The sequence below is a fragment of the Sphaerodactylus townsendi genome, linkage group LG11 (genome assembly GCF_021028975.2).
Source record: "Sphaerodactylus townsendi isolate TG3544 linkage group LG11, MPM_Stown_v2.3, whole genome shotgun sequence".
NCBI lineage: Eukaryota > Metazoa > Chordata > Lepidosauria > Squamata > Sphaerodactylidae > Sphaerodactylus > Sphaerodactylus townsendi.
Window position 1 is genome coordinate 75,736,143 of NC_059435.1, and position 22,795 is coordinate 75,758,937.

The window sequence follows — 22,795 nt, forward strand, 5'->3', positions numbered from 1 at the left end:
CCCCCCCCCCCCCCCCCCCCCCCCCGCGCCCCCGCCCCGCCACCCCCCCCCCCCCCGAACCCGCCCCCCCCCCCCCCCCCCCCCCCCGCCCCCCCCCCGCGCGCGCGCACCCCCCCCCCCCCACACCCCCCCCCCCCCCCACCCCCCCCCCCCCCCACCCCCCCCCCCCCCCCCCCCCCCCCCCCCCCACCCCCCCCCCCCCCCACCCCCCCCCCCCCCCACCCCCCCCCCCCCCCACCCCCCCCCCCCCCCACCCCCCCCCCCCCCTCGAAGGGCACCCCCCCCCCCCCCCCCTCCCCCCACAGCCCGCCCCCCCCCCCCCCCCCCCCCCCCCCCCCACCCCCCAACCCCGCCCCCCCCCACCCCCCCCCCCCCCCACCCCCCCCCCCCCCCCCCACCCCCCCCCCCTTAAGAAAGGATCTAGGGGGGACCCGGGAAATTACAGGCCAGTCAGTTTGACATCTGTTCCTGGTAAATTAGTAGAATCTGTCATTAAAGATAAAATTTTAAAACATGTAGAAAAGCAAGACCTGCTGAGAAAGAGTTAGCATGGCTTTTGCAGAGGCAAATCCTGTCTTACAAACTTACTAGAGTTCTTTGAGGGTGTAAACAAGCACGTGGATAAGGGGGAACCAGTGGACATTGTCTGCTTGGATTTCCAAAAGGCTTTTGACAAAGTTCCTCACCAGAGATTATTGAGAAAACTCAGCAACGAAGGAATAAGAGGGGAAATCCTCCTATGGATTAAAAACTGGTTGAGAAACAGGAAGCAAAGAGTGGGTGTAAATGGGAAATTCTCACAATGGAGAGATGTCGGGAGTGGTGTCCCCCCAAGGATCCGTTTTGGGACCAAAAGGCTTTTGACAAAGTTCCTCACCAGAGTTTATTGAGAAAACTCAGCAATCAAGGAATAAAAGGGGAAATCCACCTATGGATTAAAAACTGGTTGAGAAACAGGAAGCAAAGAGTGGGTGTAAATAGGAAATTCTCACAATGGAGAGATGTAGGGGTGGTGTCCCCCAAGGATCCGTTTTGGGACCAGTGCTCTTTAACCTATTCATAAATGACCTGGAAGTAGGGGTGGGTAGCATGGTGGCCAAGTTTGCGGATGATACCAAATTATGTAGGGTGGTGAGAACCACAAAGGATTGTGAAGAGCTCCAAGCGGAGGGCTTGAATAGATTTATGGAGGAGAAGTCAATTTATGGCTACCAATCTTGATCCTCTTTGATCTGAGATTGCAAATGCCTTAACAGTCCAGGTGCTCGGGAGCAAAAGCCGCAGAAGGCCGTTGCTTTCACCTCCTGCATGTGAGCTCCCAAAGGCACCTGGTGGGCCACTGCGAGTAGCAGAGTGCTGGACTAGATGGACTCTGGTCTGATCCGGCTGGCTTGTTCTTACGTTCTTATGTTCTTAACCCAACAATTTTCATTTAATTTGTTTGTACCACAGGCTTTACTGCTAGCATAAGAAACACGCTTCTAAACCCACCGCATGTCTTTTCTTGACAGGTTATTGTCGGAACTCGAATCGCCGCATTGGTGGCCTTTTGGTGGCAAACTTTTGAAGGGCACATTAGACACAAAGCCGAAGGAAGCCCCCTCGGTTCCAGGTTCCAGAAACAACGATGGTACAATATTGCGCATCCCAGTTGTTATAACTGAAAGGACCGATTCTAGCGTGAAACCTGGCAAACTCGCCCTCCTCGCTTCTGGCCTGGAGATCAGCGACTCCTGTTCTCAGCTCCTTCACCGATTTGACAAGAAGGACGTGGATGACATCAAAGTCCACACTCCGTACGAAATCAGCATCCGCCAGCGGTTCATCGGGAAGCCAGACATCAGCTATCGGCTGTTGTCGGCGAAGATGCCCGAAGCCATCCCTGTCTTAGAGGTGCAGTTCAGCAAGAAAATGCAGTTCATGGAGGACGCTCTGGGGCTCGTTGGAGCACGGAAGACACCTCAGGAGGAAGCTGGCTCTTCTATTTGGCAAGCAGGTATGGAACAGAAGGATGCTGGTTGGTCACATATCAACAACGCTAGTTCCCCTCCTCCCAAATAAATGGAGTACATTTAGGAAGACTATTTCGTTTATTGCGTAATAAGATACTTTGAGTTGATGGAGCATTTTCAAGCATTCAGAGGTTCAAAGAGAGGATCTGAGTAAACCATGCAAAGAGAACTGTAAGATAGGAGCAGCAGTGGCGCAGGAGGTTAAGAGCTCGTGTATCTAATCTGGAGGAACCTGGTTTGATTCCCAGCTCTGCCGCCTGAGCTGTGGAGGCTTCTCTGGGGAATTCAGATTAGCCTGTACACTCCCACACATACCACCTGGGTGACCTTGGGCTAGTCAGAGCTTCTCGGAGCTCTCTCAGCCCCACCTACCTCACAGGGAGTTTGTTGTGAGGGGGGAAGGGCAAGAAGATTGTAAACCCCTTTGAGTCTCCTGCAGGAGAGAAAGGGGGGATATAAATCCAAACACTTCTTCATAGATGCAAGAACTGCCCTATATGTCCCAATTCAGCCTCTGCGCTCAGCAGAGGCCGATCTACTGTTGGTCCCCGGCCCCTCAGTGATGCGGCTGGCCTCCACCCGGGCCAGGGCCTTTACAGTCCTGGCCCCTGCCTGGTGGAACGCTCTCCCTCCAGCTATCTGGGCCCTGCGGGTCCTTAATGAGTTCCGCAGGGCCTGTAAGACCAAGCTGTTCCACCGGGCTTTTGGGGAGGCCAGCCGCTGATCGCCCCCACCCCCTCTTCATAACATCGGTGAATCCAACCGCCCCTCTCTCAGGGGGGCTTAGTTGTGAGACGCCATCTGTTGTTGGTTTTTTTGTAACTTAGAACGTTGTATTTTAATGGAGTTTTGTATTTTAATATGTATAGAGTCTATATTTATTTATCTATTTATGGTTAATTGATTAGGTAATTTTGTGTTTACTTGTATTCATGCTGTTAACCACCCTGAGCCCTCCGGGGGAGGGCGGTATACAGGATTAAACAACAACAACAAACAACAACAACAACAACAACAACAACAACAACAACAACAACAACAACAACAACAATAATAATAATAATAATAATAATAATAATAATAGATTAGTACCACCTGTCTGTTGCTGGTGGACGGAAGAGGCTGTTTTGCCTCAGGCCTTTTAATCTGATTGTTGGGCTGTGTTATTTGAATCAAGAGCTTCCCAGCCTTCTGTCCAAGATGAATTAGGAGCCAGCGTGGCGTAGTGGTTAAGAGCAGGTGCACTCTAATCTGGGGAACAGGGTTTGATTCCCCACTCCTCCACCTGAGTGGCAGAGGTTTATCTGGTGAACCAGGTGTGTTTCTGTACTCCTACATTCCTGTTGGGTGACCTTGGGCTAGTCCCTGTTCTCTCTGAACTCTCTCAGCCCCACCTACAAGGTGTCTGTTGTGGGGAGAGGGAGGGAAAGGAGCTTGTGAGCCACCTTGAGTCTCCTTACAGGAAAGAAAGGTGGGGTATAAATCCAAACTCTTTGTCTTCTTCTGAACAGTTTATATGCCATAAAACTTGTGTCCCAGGTGGTGCTGGACCCAAAAGGAAGGTCTTCTGGATTGAGTTCTCCCTGACGTGAGGACTCCCAAATGTTCTGTTCCCAAGACCCCCTGTTTCTGTTTGGGCACTCTTTGTTGCTGCCATCTAACATCTTGGTTCTTGGTGTGCAAAACCAGAGTCTGTTTTGAGCCTTTCTTTTTTTAAAAAAAAATCTGCAATTCATATATTCTCTGCCAGGCTGTAGACTTTTCCTGTATTTTCTTCCTGTTGTCGCTTTTTGTCATTGATAGGAAGGTGGTTCTCCATTTGTATGCATTCCCGCCCCGCCCCCGCCTTGCCTTCAACCGCTTCCCCATTGCACCTAGTGCTTCTCGCCTGCTCACTACATTCTTGACTTCAGACCATCAGATAATTTCCTCCTACAATTTTTGTGGAAATGCCCCGTATTGCCTGCGAGCACAGGTGATGCAAGTTAAATTATTTGTCCACAATTCACCGCAGCATCTGGACTCCCTTTCTGCTGAAGATGGACACACTCTGATGTCCTCAGTATACCCAATCCCTGATAATGTGTATCTCTTTAAGAATTTGCTAAAAACCCCAATGCATTTGCAAGCCAACCTGTTGAGAAATAGTGTGCTGCTGTGCTCTGTGCTAAAATTAGATTTCAGCAGGGATTAAAGTGATTTCTTGTTGACTAGCGGCTGAGGTCCGGCGCTTGGAAAAGCTTGTTAATTTCGGAGGAAATAACTCCCAGACACCTGGAAGTCAAAGTCACAGTAACAGCTCAAAGGAAAAAAACACAGCTTTCTGGTTGTTAAGCACCAAGTTACATCCAAGCAAATTAATGTTCAGTTCCTGATTTGACTTAATTGCTAGCTGTATAAAACTGTTTTTGTGGTCCTGTTTGAAAGGGTCCTCCCCATTGCTGCACTCCACTTTGGAGTTCAGAAGTTGACATGTTTTATGTTCTTCCCCCACTAGTGGTGTTTACTGTTAGTAGGAAACATCAATAAGGGAACGTCAGAAGCTGTGGAAACTCTGACTTTTGTAGCTCTTTCCAAAGTTGCTGCAGTCATCTTCCCCTGTCTTCCTGTTTGTGTGTCCTTTGCCGCTAGATGGCAGCCAACTCCCATGCCCGTTTCTCCTTCTTCTCCATCCCTTTTGTGGACCTCTTTTGGGCAGAAAATTGTGTGTTTTCTAAAATAAATTTGGGCAAGTGGAGAACAAAATAAGCATATCTCATACACATCTCCCTAACTTTCATGGACAAACATAATTGAGCTGCTTGAATTGTAGTTTTCCTATCAAGTAACACTATCATTCCCATACCTCACTCAGAAGAAGATACATGTATGCATGAACACCACATGTTTGCATGTTTTTACTTTTTAGTCCACCTTTACTGCTGATACTTGAGGCAGAAAGGTTGCAATCTTTTCATTTTCTACAGGCACCAGCCTCTTGAGGAAATTATGCATTGGGTAGAAAATGTTGACAGAGAGAAATTTTTCTCTCTTTCTCACAATACGAGAACCAGGGGGCATTCATTGAAAATGCTGGGGGGGAGAATTAGGACTAAGAAAAGGAAACACTTCTTCACGTAACTCGTGATTGGTGTTTGGAATATGCTGCCACAGGAGGTGGTGATGGCCACTAACCTGGATAGCTTTAAAAGCGGCTTGGACAGATTTATGGAGGAGAAGTCAATTTATGGCTACCAATCTTGATCCTCTTTGATCTGAGATTGCAAATGCCTTAACAGTCAGGTGCTCGGGAGCAACAGCCGCAGAAGGCCATTGCTTTCACATCCTGCATGTGAGCTCCCAAAGGCACCTGGTGGGCCACTGCGAGTAGCAGAGAGCTGGACTAGATGGACTCTGGTCTGATCCAGCTGGCTTGTTCTTATGCGGCAGACCATCTTAACTAATTCTGTGCCCTTTTTAAGCATCAAGGTGTTCATAAGTCTAAACCTCACCAGGTAACGTCAAAAGTGAAAAATTCCCCTTCTGCTAAACTGTGGTTTTGATAGACTTAAATGCCAGCCGTCTTCCTACATGAATTTTAATTGCTGATTTTTAAAAATCTGATGTCAGCACCAAATAGCTCAGACTATGAGAATAGCCGTCATAATACTCCAGACTAGCCTGATCTCATCAGAACTTGAAGCTAGGCAGGATTGGTATTTGGATGGGAGATGGGGTAGATGGGGTATTTGGATGGGGTGGGGGTAGAAATCTTCTTCTTTGCACGCAGTAGTGGCGTAGGAGGTTAAGAGCTCGTGTATCTAATCTGGAGGAACCGGGTTTGATTCCCAGCTCTGCTGCCTAAACTGTGGAGGCTTATCTGGGGAATTCAGATTAGCCTGTGCACTCCCACACACGCCAGCTGGGTGACCTTGGGCTAGTCACAGCTTTTCGGAGCTCTCTCAGCCCCACCTACGTCACAGGGTGTTTGTTGTGAGGGAGGAAGTGCAAGGAGATTGTAAGCCCCTTTGAGTCTCCTACAGGAGAGAAAGGGGGGATAAAAATCCAAACTCCTCCTCCTCCTCCTCCTCCTCCTCCTCCTCTTCTTCTTCTTCTTCTTCTTCTTCTTCTTCTTCTTCTTCTTCTTCTTCTTCTTCTTCTTTACCTTTAAGTCAGTATTACCAGCACACAATGCTATTACCATTTTATTAGTTTTTATAGAGCTCCTTGGGTATTATTTTTTGTATTCTAAATGACGAAGAGCCCTGTGGTACAAATTTGTAAGCTGCAGTATTGCAGTCAAAGGTCTGCTCGTGACCTTAGTTCAATCCCGATGGAAATTGGTTTCAGGCCACCAGCTTCCAAAGCTGGGAAAATGAGTGCCCTGCTCGCTGGAGGTAACGTGCAAATGCCTGAGGAAGGCGATGGCAAACCACTCTGTGAACAAAGTCTGCCTAGGAAGCTTCACGATTACTTTTGCCCTTTTACCTTTCTAAATTAGGTGCCACTGGCCATGTCAAAAAACAGCACAGTGTTGCTTGCCTGGGCTTGACCAGTGCCCGTCACGGGACTGTGTGCCACTTGCCCTTAGTTCAGACTTTGCCCAGAGAACAACCTACTTATATTAGAATCTTTCCTGAGAGATGCTAGCCTGGCATTCCTCCAGAGGAGGCTGGTGCCAACGATCAGTCTTAGGCAGACCTGGGCATTATACGGCCCGCGGGCCACATCCGGCCCGCCGGATGACCCTGACGGGCCCCCCTGCCTTTTGGCCCGGCCCTCCACAATATTTTCTGTTTCTTATGCGGCCCCATGGAAAAAATAATTGCCCACCCCTGGTCTTAGGTATCTGGTTTTCTGTGTGATTCAGAAGTCTTTTCTTTGCGTGCAGCCAGTGCGTTGCAGTCAGAATGCAGTGTTGCTTGGGCAGCGCTTGCTTCATTTGCTAGGCTCAAGCGGATGGCTTCAGAGTGGAGTTGAAGCCGGGGTGAGCGGTTCTCTTGTCGCAGAGCGGCCCGGGTCCCAGCTCGGGTCCCGGCGTTGTGATAACCAAATCATTCCAAGGGGATTAAGAGTTTGCTGTAATTATTCCTGCAGGGATTTAGAGGCTTGTATTTTTAGCCTCTGCTTTTGTGTCTGCCTTTTGCGTTAAGTAACACAATCCACAGCCACGGGGCAGGCCCTGTCGCTGGGCAGACACTTTGGCCCGGGTTCTTCGAAACCCTCCGCGAGCTTCAGTTTCTGCTGCTCTTTCTGGCCCGATGCCCCACAGCTGTCGTTGTGGTGCGCAGCATCAGACAGTGGCATCGTTGCCCCTTCTGTTGGTCTACCTCGAGGATGTAATGGGGGGTGGGGGAGGATGTTCTAAGCATCTCGAGCACGAGAGACGCTCGGCGCTAAGCACCCACAACGATCTGTATTGCAAATAATGGCCTTTAATTGCCATGCTTAGTTGGTATCAGATGCCACGGCCGGAGCCAGTGCTTTAAATAAACCACAGGTGGCTCGCTGCTTCAAGAGTCACCCCCTGCCTGCTACCATGTTGGCTCGGTCTGGGTGCCCCGGTGTCATCTGGCTGACGTTTTTGTTCCGAGGCTGGCTGATGACTGCATTTGCAGGTGGTTGCCAGGGGACCTGCAGTCTGTTGTTTGTTTGATGGGCGCTGAGAGAAGGAAAAGGGCATCAGCTCTTTGGGGGGTGGGGGGCAGTGAATGCAGAAAGATCACAACAGAGGAAGCCAACAATAACTTGAGCTTTTTGGGGGTGGGGGCTGCCCCAAATTGGAAGTGGGGGGTGGAAAGTTATCTCAGTAGGTTTCCTTGCAGGACTTGTAGGTTTCCTTGCAGGAGCAGCAGAAGAGTAGGAGGTGAAGAGCTCGTGTATCTAATCTGGAGGAACCGGGTTTGATTCCCAGCTCTGCCACCTGAGCTGTGGAAGCTGATCTGGGGAATTCAGGTTAGCCTGTGCACACCCACACACGCCAACTGGGTGACTTTGGGCTAGTCACAGCTTCTGGGAGCTCTCTCAGCCCCACCTTCCTCACAGGGTGTTTGTTGTGAGGGGGGAAGGGCAAGGAGATTGTCAGCCCCTTTGAGTCTCCTGCAGGAGAGAAAGGGGGGATATAAATCCAAAAAAACCCTCCTTCTCTGCCTTTTTGCTGTAAGAGGGAGGTCCATTTCTCCATCATCTTTGGTCAGCTCTTCCTGGTGCTGAGCCCTTTTAATCTACAATGGGGCTAGAAACACACGAACTCGTGGCTTTGGAGCCAGGATGTGACCTGGTGAATCATGTGAATCAAGAGAAGGGTAAGGGGGGACATGATAGCCATGTTAGATATCTGAAGGGATGTCATGTTGGTGAGGGAGCAAGCTTGTTTTCTGCTGCTCCAGAGACTAGGACCAGGGGTAATGGGTTCAAGGTGAAGGAAAAGAGCATCAGGAAAAACTTCCTGACAGGAAGGGCTGTTTGACGGGGGAACGAGTCTCCTTCTTTGGAATTTTTAAAAGAGAGGCTGGGTGGCCATCTGTCAGGAGTGCTTTGATTGGGTGTTCCTGCATTGCAGGGGGTTGGCCTTGATGGCCCTTGGGGACCCTTCCAACTCTATGATTCTGTGATTCTGTGTCACCACAGTTGTCCTACTCTGGTGTTTCAGTCTGACTTGTTCAGATCCATACTTCCTTCTATGCTTTTGTTCCATGCAGAACTTAGCAAACGGTTCTCAAAGCAGTTTCAGGAAGATAGCCATGTTGGTCTGTAGTAAAAGAGCTAGATTTGCATCCAGTAGGACCTTTGAGACCATTAAGATTTTCAGGGGATAAGTTTTTGACTGAGTTAAAGCTGTCAGATATCTAACGGGAAACTTTGACTAGCTGTTGTGGGTTTTCTGGGCTGTGTGGGCATGGTCTGGTGGTTTTAGCCCCTAACATTTCACCAACATCTCTGGCTGGTACCTTCAGAGGCACGTCACGATAAGATGTGTTTCTCTCCATGGCTCATGGAGAGAAAGATTAGGAGGGGGAGTAGCGGGGACTTATACGCTACCTAAGTTCAGATGAGAGATTCTTGAAGAAGGCAAGGATTTATATGACCAGCATGTAAATCCAAGTGAAGGACGATATATTGTGACTCAAAACCAACTGGACACAAGAGAGGTTCAGGCTAGTAAAGAGCACTGAGCTTGGGGTGCACAGTACTTTTATACCCTATAGTGCGATCTGGGGCGGGAGCTCGGAGCTCTCTTCCTGGACTTCTTGGTTGCCAATCATAAATGCAGGCAAAATGTGTGGAGCTAAAACTACCAGACCACAGCCACACAGCCCAGGACACTCCCCACGGCCAGTTGATTCCAGCCATGAACGCCTTTGACAGTTCAATGAAGCTTTGGTTCTCTTGAAAACTTGTTCCGTGATAATCTCTTAAAGTGACACTGGACTCAATCTAGGTATTGAAGCAGAAAATGCCTTTCAAGTGTTGAAGGCAGGGCCACACACGTCAACTCTGCTCTTAAACTTTTTAACAGGGGTTTGCAGGGGTTTTCTCTTTTTCTCCTTGTAAGGTTGCTAAGAGCTGAGACTGCTGGAGGTGGGGCTTAACAGGGGTTAACAGAGGTTACTCTTTGTCCTGGGCTGCTAAAGGTGGGGCTCCTGAGGTGAGTCATTCAGTCTTTAGTTCAGTCTCTGGAACCAGCGGTTGAATAGCGGCGCTACAATTTCTTTCTTCTTTTTTAAAAAATAAATAAATTAATTAAATTAATAGCGACATTTTTTTTGAGTGGATAGCAGGTACAGATAGCTCAAAGGGGCACTGACTAAAAGTTCAATATCTAAATATATAAACAAAAGCAGATATGAAGGCAGGAAGCCAGCAGGGGGATGGGGGCTTCCCAGTGTTTTGCACTGAGTGTCACATGGCGACTATCTGCTACTCAGGCCACAGAAGTCGTGGGTGTGCCCTCGCAGCGTAATGAGCTCCTGGCATACAAGCGAATCCGTCCGTTCTCTTGAAGCCAGCGTGGCAGACCTGGAGAAGCTGAGAGCACAGAGAGGGCAACAAAACAAGGCTTTCAGGGACCCAGCAGCCCAGTCCCACTCCCAAGGTGACATCTCTCCAGATGTCATGGAGAATGAGAGTCTGGGCGACAGAGGGTGCTAGTCTGCGTATGGGGAAGATGTGTTCCTTAGATGGGACCCCTTCCTTAGTTGGTGGTCAGATATCCTCTCGCATTCGAGGATACCCCTCGGGAGAGGTGGGGGGCTCCTTGCAGTGGGTGATTCGATCATCGCGAATATAGAGAGTTGGGTTTTGTGACAGGCGCGGATGATCGCACGCGACTTGCTCTGCCCTGGTGCGATGGTTGCGGATGTCACGCTTACGTCTAGATAGGCTGTTGTGACAGTGCTGGGGTGGAGTCAGCAGTTGTGGTCCACATTGGCACCAACGGCAGCCTGGGAAATGGGCAGCTCGTTAGGTCCTGGAAGCTAAATTTAGGCTGCTAGGAAAAAGGTTAAAATCCAGGGACCCCTAAGGTGGCATTCCCTCTGAAATGCTACCTGTTCCACGCGGCAGGGCTTAGCTAGGCAAGCCTGAGATACAGGGTCTCAATGCGCGGGATGAGAAGGTGGTGCAATGGCAGAAGGTTTCAGACTGGTCAGGAACTGGGGAACCTTTTGGGATAAGGGCAGGCTCTGCCAAAAGGGACGGGCTTCATCTTTAACCAAAGAGGAACCAGAGCTGCTGGCTTCAACAACATTAAAAAGGTTACTAGCCTTCAAACTGATCCCTGGGGGAAATGACATGAGCTGGGAGGGTGGATTCTGCCTGAATAACACAGAGTCCTACATGGGGATGCAGATAGAGAAGGAGGTTTTTTTAAACCAACCAACATACAAGTGAAGAACACAGCAATGTGATAAGTGATAGTGTCTACAGTAGGCTAGAGGGTAAAACACATAAATCCCAGGTTAGGGACAGAGACAGAGTATACAAGTGTTCCTATGCTAATAGTAGAAGCATCCCATCCAAAATGGGGGAGCTGGAGTACATGAGTTTTGAAGGATGAGATTACTGGATATAGTGGGCATCACAGAGACATGGTGGAATGAGGAGAACCAGTGGGATGCTGTTATCCCAGTTTGTTGGCTCTACAGGAAGGATAGGACAGGGCGTATAGTGGAGTGGTCCGTTATCTCAAAGAGAGTATAGTGTCACATAAAACAGACAATGCAGGGGGAGCTGATTCCCCTATAGCAGTCTAATTACATGTCAATACCAGGGCAGAAGCATAGTTTAACATTAGGAATACATCAGCGTCCCACCAGACCAAAGCGCACAAGAGGATTCTGAGATGGAAGAAAAAAGAAATTAGAGAGGCCAACAAAAAAGCAGTCATGTCGTGGTACGTAAGCCAGACGGACCATCCCCACATAAAATGGAAAAAAGCATGTTCAGATCATAATAAGGAGAGAACATTCCCGGATAATGCTAAATGATCTGTGGCGAGAGCAGATGGTTGCGGTAGAACCAACCAGGGGAGATGTGATCCTAGATTCAATTCCCATGTGGGACCCGAGACCTGGAAGTGGAAGTCAGTAAGCAAGGAGCCGATAGGAAACAGCCACCACAATGCCGTCAGATTCAGTATCTCTGCACGCGTAAGTGGCGACAACCAATGCAGTTACATTTGCCTTCAGAAAGGGAAATTTCTCAAAGATGAGGGGGATCTGGCCGCCCGAAGATGAAAGGGAAAATCAAGAGAGTCAAAAATGTCCAAGATGCTTGGAGGTTATTTAAAAACACAGTCACAAAAGCTCAGCTGGGACAAAATCCAAGAAGTTAGGAAAGGCAGCGCCTTGCGTCCAAAAGAAAGCGTACCGCTGCTCAACAAGGGACGCGGAGGAAATTATTAGGAAAAAAAAGATGTCTTTTAGAAAATGCCAGTTCAACTTGACTGCGAACGAATACCAGAGAGAACACAAATGGTGGCAACAGTGAAGCAAGTTAGCTGTAAGGGAGGCAGAAAAGGATAATGAGGATCACATGGTTGCAGAACATCAAAAACCAGCAACAAACAGAATTCTTCAAGTCCATCAAAAGCAGGAAGCCAGAAAGGGAAGCGGTAGGCTCCGTTAGATGATGGAAGGAAACAAAGGGTAAAGCGGTAAGATATTACAGGGAGATTGCATAGTGCCGAATGAATTTTTTTGCATCTGTCTTCACCTAAGAGGAGTGTGAGGAAAATTCCAATTTGAACCAAGCTTCTTAGGAGGCGAATCCGAGGAACTAACAAAGATAGTGGTAGACAAGGAAGAAGTTCTGGCAGCCATTGACAACCTAAATGTTACCAAATCTTCTGGTCGCAGATTGTATTCACTCCAAGAGTTCTTAAAAGAGCCTCCGGCTTACGAAATTCGCTGATCTTCAATTTTAATACGCAACTTGTCCTTGAAAACCGGCTTCATCCCTGAATATTCGAAGATGGGCCAATGTCACACTTCCGCAACCTGTTAAGAAAGGATCTAGGGGGGACCCTGGAATTATGAGAGGCCAGTCAGTTTGACATCCGTTCCTGGTAAATTAGTAGAACCTGTCATTAAAGATAAAATTATAGAAAACATGGTGAAAAGCAAGACCTGCTGAGGAAAGAGAGTCAGCATGGCACATGAGGTTCCTGTCTTACCAGCGTCCACCGAGTTCTTTGAATGATGTAAAATAGGCATATGGATAATGGGGAACTAGCGGACATTGTCTACTTGGATTTCCAAAAGGCTTTTGACAAAGTTCCTCACCAGAGACTATTGAGAAAACTCAGCAATGAAGGAATAGGATGGGAAGTCCTCCTATGGATTGGAAAACTGGTTGAGAAACAGGAAGCAAAGAGTGGGTGTAAACAAAATTCTCACAACGAGAGATGTAGGGAGGGAAGCGTCCTCTACAGATCCGCATTGATAACTGAAGTGCTCTTTAACCCATTCATAAATGACTCAGAAGTAGGGGTGGGTAACGTGGTGGCCAAGTTTGCAGATGATACCAAATTATGTAGGGTGGGTGAGAACCACAAATGATTGGCGAGGATTCCAAGCGGACCTTGATAACAATTAGGGTGAGCGTCTAAGAAATGGCAAATGCAGTTCAATGTAGCAAAATGCAATGCGCATGTTTATAGGGCAAAAAAATCCAAACTTCACATAGATGTTACAGGGGTCAGTGCTAATAGTCAGCGACCAGGAAAGGGATTTGGGCGTCTCATTCGATAGTTCCATGGGAATGTCAACTCAATGTATGGCAGCTGCGAAAAAGGCAAACTCTATGCTGGGGATAATCAGGCGAACAGAGAAGAAACCGCAAAGATTGTGATGCCCTTATATAAAGCCGTGGTGCGACCGCGACTTCGAGTACTGTAACTAGTTCTGGTCGCCACATCTCAAAAAGGATATTGAAGAGATAGAAAAAGTGCAGAGAAGGGCAATGAGGATGATTGAGGGACTGCAGCACCTTCCTTATGAGGAAAGGCTGCAGCGTTTGGGACTCTTTAGTTTGGAGAGGAGACGTCTGAGGGGGGATATGATTGAAGTCTATAAAATTATGCATGGGGTAGAAAATGTTGACAGAGAGAAATTTTTCTCTCTTTCTCACCCCCCCCACCCCCCCCCCCCCCCACCCCCCCCCCCCCCCACCCCCCCCCCCCCCCCCCCCCCCCCCCCCCCACCCCCCCCCCCCCCCACCCCCCCCCCCCCCCACCCCCCCCCCCCCCCACCCCCCCCCCCCCCCACCCCCCCCCCCCCCCACCCCCCCCCCCCCCCACCCCCCCCCCCCCCCACCCCCCCCCCCCCCCACCCCCCCCCCCCCCCACCCCCCCCCCCCCCCACCCCCCCCCCCCCCCACCCCCCCCCCCCCCCACCCCCCCCCCCCCCCACCCCCCCCCCCCCCCACCCCCCCCCCCCCCCACCCCCCCCCCCCCCCACCCCCCCCCCCCCCCACCCCCCCCCCCCCCCACCCCCCCCCCCCCCCACCCCCCCCCCCCCCCACCCCCCCCCCCCCCCACCCCCCCCCCCCCCCACCCCCCCCCCCCCCCACCCCCCCCCCCCCCCACCCCCCCCCCCCCCCACCCCCCCCCCCCCCCACCCCCCCCCCCCCCCACCCCCCCCCCCCCCCACCCCCCCCCCCCCCCACCCCCCCCCCCCCCCACCCCCCCCCCCCCCCACCCCCCCCCCCCCCCACCCCCCCCCCCCCCCACCCCCCCCCCCCCCCACCCCCCCCCCCCCCCACCCCCCCCCCCCCCCACCCCCCCCCCCCCCCACCCCCCCCCCCCCCCACCCCCCCCCCCCCCCACCCCCCCCCCCCCCCACCCCCCCCCCCCCCCACCCCCCCCCCCCCCCACCCCCCCCCCCCCCCACCCCCCCCCCCCCCCACCCCCCCCCCCCCCCACCCCCCCCCCCCCCCACCCCCCCCCCCCCCCACCCCCCCCCCCCCCCACCCCCCCCCCCCCCCACCCCCCCCCCCCCCCACCCCCCCCCCCCCCCACCCCCCCCCCCCCCCACCCCCCCCCCCCCCCACCCCCCCCCCCCCCCACCCCCCCCCCCCCCCACCCCCCCCCCCCCCCACCCCCCCCCCCCCCCACCCCCCCCCCCCCCCACCCCCCCCCCCCCCCACCCCCCCCCCCCCCCACCCCCCCCCCCCCCCACCCCCCCCCCCCCCCACCCCCCCCCCCCCCCACCCCCCCCCCCCCCCACCCCCCCCCCCCCCCACCCCCCCCCCCCCCCACCCCCCCCCCCCCCCACCCCCCCCCCCCCCCACCCCCCCCCCCCCCCACCCCCCCCCCCCCCCACCCCCCCCCCCCCCCACCCCCCCCCCCCCCCACCCCCCCCCCCCCCCACCCCCCCCCCCCCCCACCCCCCCCCCCCCCCACCCCCCCCCCCCCCCACCCCCCCCCCCCCCCACCCCCCCCCCCCCCCACCCCCCCCCCCCCCCACCCCCCCCCCCCCCCACCCCCCCCCCCCCCCACCCCCCCCCCCCCCCACCCCCCCCCCCCCCCACCCCCCCCCCCCCCCACCCCCCCCCCCCCCCACCCCCCCCCCCCCCCACCCCCCCCCCCCCCCACCCCCCCCCCCCCCCACCCCCCCCCCCCCCCACCCCCCCCCCCCCCCACCCCCCCCCCCCCCCACCCCCCCCCCCCCCCACCCCCCCCCCCCCCCACCCCCCCCCCCCCCCACCCCCCCCCCCCCCCACCCCCCCCCCCCCCCACCCCCCCCCCCCCCCACCCCCCCCCCCCCCCACCCCCCCCCCCCCCCACCCCCCCCCCCCCCCACCCCCCCCCCCCCCCACCCCCCCCCCCCCCCACCCCCCCCCCCCCCCACCCCCCCCCCCCCCCACCCCCCCCCCCCCCCACCCCCCCCCCCCCCCACCCCCCCCCCCCCCCACCCCCCCCCCCCCCCACCCCCCCCCCCCCCCACCCCCCCCCCCCCCCACCCCCCCCCCCCCCCACCCCCCCCCCCCCCCACCCCCCCCCCCCCCCACCCCCCCCCCCCCCCACCCCCCCCCCCCCCCACCCCCCCCCCCCCCCACCCCCCCCCCCCCCCACCCCCCCCCCCCCCCACCCCCCCCCCCCCCCACCCCCCCCCCCCCCCACCCCCCCCCCCCCCCACCCCCCCCCCCCCCCACCCCCCCCCCCCCCCACCCCCCCCCCCCCCCACCCCCCCCCCCCCCCACCCCCCCCCCCCCCCACCCCCCCCCCCCCCCACCCCCCCCCCCCCCCACCCCCCCCCCCCCCCACCCCCCCCCCCCCCCACCCCCCCCCCCCCCCACCCCCCCCCCCCCCCACCCCCCCCCCCCCCCACCCCCCCCCCCCCCCACCCCCCCCCCCCCCCACCCCCCCCCCCCCCCACCCCCCCCCCCCCCCACCCCCCCCCCCCCCCACCCCCCCCCCCCCCCACCCCCCCCCCCCCCCACCCCCCCCCCCCCCCACCCCCCCCCCCCCCCACCCCCCCCCCCCCCCACCCCCCCCCCCCCCCACCCCCCCCCCCCCCCACCCCCCCCCCCCCCCACCCCCCCCCCCCCCCACCCCCCCCCCCCCCCACCCCCCCCCCCCCCCACCCCCCCCCCCCCCCACCCCCCCCCCCCCCCACCCCCCCCCCCCCCCACCCCCCCCCCCCCCCACCCCCCCCCCCCCCCACCCCCCCCCCCCCCCACCCCCCCCCCCCCCCACCCCCCCCCCCCCCCACCCCCCCCCCCCCCCACCCCCCCCCCCCCCCACCCCCCCCCCCCCCCACCCCCCCCCCCCCCCACCCCCCCCCCCCCCCACCCCCCCCCCCCCCCACCCCCCCCCCCCCCCACCCCCCCCCCCCCCCACCCCCCCCCCCCCCCACCCCCCCCCCCCCCCACCCCCCCCCCCCCCCACCCCCCCCCCCCCCCACCCCCCCCCCCCCCCACCCCCCCCCCCCCCCACCCCCCCCCCCCCCCACCCCCCCCCCCCCCCACCCCCCCCCCCCCCCACCCCCCCCCCCCCCCACCCCCCCCCCCCCCCACCCCCCCCCCCCCCCACCCCCCCCCCCCCCCACCCCCCCCCCCCCCCACCCCCCCCCCCCCCCACCCCCCCCCCCCCCCACCCCCCCCCCCCCCCACCCCCCCCCCCCCCCACCCCCCCCCCCCCCCACCCCCCCCCCCCCCCACCCCCCCCCCCCCCCACCCCCCCCCCCCCCCACCCCCCCCCCCCCCCACCCCCCCCCCCCCCCACCCCCCCCCCCCCCCACCCCCCCCCCCCCCCACCCCCCCCCCCCCCCACCCCCCCCCCCCCCCACCCCCCCCCCCCCCCACCCCCCCCCCCCCCCACCCCCCCCCCCCCCCACCCCCCCCCCCCCCCACCCCCCCCCCCCCCCACCCCCCCCCCCCCCCACCCCCCCCCCCCCCCACCCCCCCCCCCCCCCACCCCCCCCCCCCCCCACCCCCCCCCCCCCCCACCCCCCCCCCCCCCCACCCCCCCCCCCCCCCACCCCCCCCCCCCCCCACCCCCCCCCCCCCCCACCCCCCCCCCCCCCCACCCCCCCCCCCCCCCACCCCCCCCCCCCCCCACCCCCCCCCCCCCCCACCCCCCCCCCCCCCCACCCCCCCCCCCCCCCACCCCCCCCCCCCCCCACCCCCCCCCCCCCCCACCCCCCCCCCCCCCCACCCCCCCCCCCCCCCACCCCCCCCCCCCCCCACCCCCCCCCCCCCCCACCCCCCCCCCCCCCCACCCCCCCCCCCCCCCACCCCCCCCCCCCCCCACCCCCCCCCCCCCCCACCCCCCCCCCCCCCCACCCCCCCCCCCCCCCACCCCCCCCCCCCCCCACCCCCCCCCCCCCCCACCCCCCCCCCCCCCCACCCCCCCCCCCCCCCACCCCCCCCCCCCCCCACCCCCCCCCCCCCCCACCCCCCCCCCCCCCCACCCCCCCCCCCCCCCACCCCCCCCCCCCCCCACCCCCCCCCCCCCCCACCCCCCCCCCCCCCCACCCCCCCCCCCCCCCACCCCCCCCCCCCCCCACCCCCCCCCCCCCCCACCCCCCCCCCCCCCCACCCCCCCCCCCCCCCACCCCCCCCCCCCCCCACCCCCCCCCCCCCCCACCCCCCCCCCCCCCCACCCCCCCCCCCCCCCACCCCCCCCCCCCCCCACCCCCCCCCCCCCCCACCCCCCCCCCCCCCCACCCCCCCCCCCCCCCACCCCCCCCCCCCCCCACCCCCCCCCCCCCCCACCCCCCCCCCCCCCCACCCCCCCCCCCCCCCACCCCCCCCCCCCCCCACCCCCCCCCCCCCCCACCCCCCCCCCCCCCCACCCCCCCCCCCCCCCACCCCCCCCCCCCCCCACCCCCCCCCCCCCCCACCCCCCCCCCCCCCCACCCCCCCCCCCCCCCACCCCCCCCCCCCCCCACCCCCCCCCCCCCCCACCCCCCCCCCCCCCCACCCCCCCCCCCCCCCACCCCCCCCCCCCCCCACCCCCCCCCCCCCCCACCCCCCCCCCCCCCCACCCCCCCCCCCCCCCACCCCCCCCCCCCCCCACCCCCCCCCCCCCCCACCCCCCCCCCCCCCCACCCCCCCCCCCCCCCACCCCCCCCCCCCCCCACCCCCCCCCCCCCCCACCCCCCCCCCCCCCCACCCCCCCCCCCCCCCACCCCCCCCCCCCCCCACCCCCCCCCCCCCCCACCCCCCCCCCCCCCCACCCCCCCCCCCCCCCACCCCCCCCCCCCCCCACCCCCCCCCCCCCCCACCCCCCCCCCCCCCCACCCCCCCCCCCCCCCACCCCCCCCCCCCCCCACCCCCCCCCCCCCCCACCCCCCCCCCCCCCCACCCCCCCCCCCCCCCACCCCCCCCCCCCCCCACCCCCCCCCCCCCCCACCCCCCCCCCCCCCCACCCCCCCCCCCCCCCACCCCCCCCCCCCCCCACCCCCCCCCCCCCCCACCCCCCCCCCCCCCCACCCCCCCCCCCCCCCACCCCCCCCCCCCCCCACCCCCCCCCCCCCCCACCCCCCCCCCCCCCCACCCCCCCCCCCCCCCACCCCCCCCCCCCCCCACCCCCCCCCCCCCCCACCCCCCCCCCCCCCCACCCCCCCCCCCCCCCACCCCCCCCCCCCCCCACCCCCCCCCCCCCCCACCCCCCCCCCCCCCCACCCCCCCCCCCCCCCACCCCCCCCCCCCCCCACCCCCCCCCCCCCCCACCCCCCCCCCCCCCCACCCCCCCCCCCCCCCACCCCCCCCCCCCCCCACCCCCCCCCCCCCCCACCCCCCCCCCCCCCCACCCCCCCCCCCCCCCACCCCCCCCCCCCCCCACCCCCCCCCCCCCCCACCCCCCCCCCCCCCCACCCCCCCCCCCCCCCACCCCCCCCCCCCCCCACCCCCCCCCCCCCCCACCCCCCCCCCCCCCCACCCCCCCCCCCCCCCACCCCCCCCCCCCCCCACCCCCCCCCCCCCCCACCCCCCCCCCCCCCCACCCCCCCCCCCCCCCACCCCCCCCCCCCCCCACCCCCCCCCCCCCCCACCCCCCCCCCCCCCCACCCCCCCCCCCCCCCACCCCCCCCCCCCCCCACCCCCCCCCCCCCCCACCCCCCCCCCCCCCCACCCCCCCCCCCCCCCACCCCCCCCCCCCCCCACCCCCCCCCCCCCCCACCCCCCCCCCCCCCCACCCCCCCCCCCCCCCACCCCCCCCCCCCCCCACCCCCCCCCCCCCCCACCCCCCCCCCCCCCCACCCCCCCCCCCCCCCACCCCCCCCCCCCCCCACCCCCCCCCCCCCCCACCCCCCCCCCCCCCCACCCCCCCCCCCCCCCACCCCCCCCCCCCCCCACCCCCCCCCCCCCCCACCCCCCCCCCCCCCCACCCCCCCCCCCCCCCACCCCCCCCCCCCCCCACCCCCCCCCCCCCCCACCCCCCCCCCCCCCCACCCCCCCCCCCCCCCACCCCCCCCCCCCCCCACCCCCCCCCCCCCCCACCCCCCCCCCCCCCCACCCCCCCCCCCCCCCACCCCCCCCCCCCCCCACCCCCCCCCCCCCCCACCCCCCCCCCCCCCCACCCCCCCCCCCCCCCACCCCCCCCCCCCCCCACCCCCCCCCCCCCCCACCCCCCCCCCCCCCCACCCCCCCCCCCCCCCACCCCCCCCCCCCCCCACCCCCCCCCCCCCCCACCCCCCCCCCCCCCCACCCCCCCCCCCCCCCACCCCCCCCCCCCCCCACCCCCCCCCCCCCCCACCCCCCCCCCCCCCCACCCCCCCCCCCCCCCACCCCCCCCCCCCCCCACCCCCCCCCCCCCCCACCCCCCCCCCCCCCCACCCCCCCCCCCCCCCACCCCCCCCCCCCCCCACCCCCCCCCCCCCCCACCCCCCCCCCCCCCCACCCCCCCCCCCCCCCACCCCCCCCCCCCCCCACCCCCCCCCCCCCCCACCCCCCCCCCCCCCCACCCCCCCCCCCCCCCACCCCCCCCCCCCCCCACCCCCCCCCCCCCCCACCCCCCCCCCCCCCCACCCCCCCCCCCCCCCACCCCCCCCCCCCCCCACCCCCCCCCCCCCCCACCCCCCCCCCCCCCCACCCCCCCCCCCCCCCACCCCCCCCCCCCCCCACCCCCCCCCCCCCCCACCCCCCCCCCCCCCCACCCCCCCCCCCCCCCACCCCCCCCCCCCCCCACCCCCCCCCCCCCCCACCCCCCCCCCCCCCCACCCCCCCCCCCCCCCACCCCCCCCCCCCCCCACCCCCCCCCCCCCCCACCCCCCCCCCCCCCCACCCCCCCCCCCCCCCACCCCCCCCCCCCCCCACCCCCCCCCCCCCCCACCCCCCCCCCCCCCCACCCCCCCCCCCCCCCACCCCCCCCCCCCCCCACCCCCCCCCCCCCCCACCCCCCCCCCCCCCCACCCCCCCCCCCCCCCACCCCCCCCCCCCCCCACCCCCCCCCCCCCCCACCCCCCCCCCCCCCCACCCCCCCCCCCCCCCACCCCCCCCCCCCCCCACCCCCCCCCCCCCCCACCCCCCCCCCCCCCCACCCCCCCCCCCCCCCACCCCCCCCCCCCCCCACCCCCCCCCCCCCCCACCCCCCCCCCCCCCCACCCCCCCCCCCCCCCACCCCCCCCCCCCCCCACCCCCCCCCCCCCCCACCCCCCCCCCCCCCCACCCCCCCCCCCCCCCACCCCCCCCCCCCCCCACCCCCCCCCCCCCCCACCCCCCCCCCCCCCCACCCCCCCCCCCCCCCACCCCCCCCCCCCCCCACCCCCCCCCCCCCCCACCCCCCCCCCCCCCCACCCCCCCCCCCCCCCACCCCCCCCCCCCCCCACCCCCCCCCCCCCCCACCCCCCCCCCCCCCCACCCCCCCCCCCCCCCACCCCCCCCCCCCCCCACCCCCCCCCCCCCCCACCCCCCCCCCCCCCCACCCCCCCCCCCCCCCACCCCCCCCCCCCCCCACCCCCCCCCCCCCCCACCCCCCCCCCCCCCCACCCCCCCCCCCCCCCACCCCCCCCCCCCCCCACCCCCCCCCCCCCCCACCCCCCCCCCCCCCCACCCCCCCCCCCCCCCACCCCCCCCCCCCCCCACCCCCCCCCCCCCCCACCCCCCCCCCCCCCCACCCCCCCCCCCCCCCACCCCCCCCCCCCCCCACCCCCCCCCCCCCCCACCCCCCCCCCCCCCCACCCCCCCCCCCCCCCACCCCCCCCCCCCCCCACCCCCCCCCCCCCCCACCCCCCCCCCCCCCCACCCCCCCCCCCCCCCACCCCCCCCCCCCCCCACCCCCCCCCCCCCCCACCCCCCCCCCCCCCCACCCCCCCCCCCCCCCACCCCCCCCCCCCCCCACCCCCCCCCCCCCCCACCCCCCCCCCCCCCCACCCCCCCCCCCCCCCACCCCCCCCCCCCCCCACCCCCCCCCCCCCCCACCCCCCCCCCCCCCCACCCCCCCCCCCCCCCACCCCCCCCCCCCCCCACCCCCCCCCCCCCCCACCCCCCCCCCCCCCCACCCCCCCCCCCCCCCACCCCCCCCCCCCCCCACCCCCCCCCCCCCCCACCCCCCCCCCCCCCCACCCCCCCCCCCCCCCACCCCCCCCCCCCCCCACCCCCCCCCCCCCCCACCCCCCCCCCCCCCCACCCCCCCCCCCCCCCACCCCCCCCCCCCCCCACCCCCCCCCCCCCCCACCCCCCCCCCCCCCCACCCCCCCCCCCCCCCACCCCCCCCCCCCCCCACCCCCCCCCCCCCCCACCCCCCCCCCCCCCCACCCCCCCCCCCCCCCACCCCCCCCCCCCCCCACCCCCCCCCCCCCCCACCCCCCCCCCCCCCCACCCCCCCCCCCCCCCACCCCCCCCCCCCCCCACCCCCCCCCCCCCCCACCCCCCCCCCCCCCCACCCCCCCCCCCCCCCACCCCCCCCCCCCCCCACCCCCCCCCCCCCCCACCCCCCCCCCCCCCCACCCCCCCCCCCCCCCACCCCCCCCCCCCCCCACCCCCCCCCCCCCCCACCCCCCCCCCCCCCCACCCCCCCCCCCCCCCACCCCCCCCCCCCCCCACCCCCCCCCCCCCCCACCCCCCCCCCCCCCCACCCCCCCCCCCCCCCACCCCCCCCCCCCCCCACCCCCCCCCCCCCCCACCCCCCCCCCCCCCCACCCCCCCCCCCCCCCACCCCCCCCCCCCCCCACCCCCCCCCCCCCCCACCCCCCCCCCCCCCCACCCCCCCCCCCCCCCACCCCCCCCCCCCCCCACCCCCCCCCCCCCCCACCCCCCCCCCCCCCCACCCCCCCCCCCCCCCACCCCCCCCCCCCCCCACCCCCCCCCCCCCCCACCCCCCCCCCCCCCCACCCCCCCCCCCCCCCACCCCCCCCCCCCCCCACCCCCCCCCCCCCCCACCCCCCCCCCCCCCCACCCCCCCCCCCCCCCACCCCCCCCCCCCCCCACCCCCCCCCCCCCCCACCCCCCCCCCCCCCCACCCCCCCCCCCCCCCACCCCCCCCCCCCCCCACCCCCCCCCCCCCCCACCCCCCCCCCCCCCCACCCCCCCCCCCCCCCACCCCCCCCCCCCCCCACCCCCCCCCCCCCCCACCCCCCCCCCCCCCCACCCCCCCCCCCCCCCACCCCCCCCCCCCCCCACCCCCCCCCCCCCCCACCCCCCCCCCCCCCCACCCCCCCCCCCCCCCACCCCCCCCCCCCCCCACCCCCCCCCCCCCCCACCCCCCCCCCCCCCCACCCCCCCCCCCCCCCACCCCCCCCCCCCCCCACCCCCCCCCCCCCCCACCCCCCCCCCCCCCCACCCCCCCCCCCCCCCACCCCCCCCCCCCCCCACCCCCCCCCCCCCCCACCCCCCCCCCCCCCCACCCCCCCCCCCCC

At 66.7% G+C, this 22,795-nt stretch overlaps 1 protein-coding gene across 1 annotated transcript; it reads left to right on the forward strand.

The window, feature by feature from the left end:
• The first annotated feature begins 1,494 nt into the window (after positions 1-1,494).
• LOC125440654 (synaptosomal-associated protein 47-like) lies at positions 1,495-4,160 on the forward strand. Its single transcript, XM_048510511.1, has 2 exons — positions 1,495-1,996; positions 4,111-4,160. The coding sequence occupies exons 1-2, from the start codon at positions 1,495-1,497 to the stop codon at positions 4,158-4,160; spliced, it is 552 nt and encodes a 183-aa protein (XP_048366468.1).
• Positions 4,161-22,795: the final 18,635 nt, after the last annotated feature.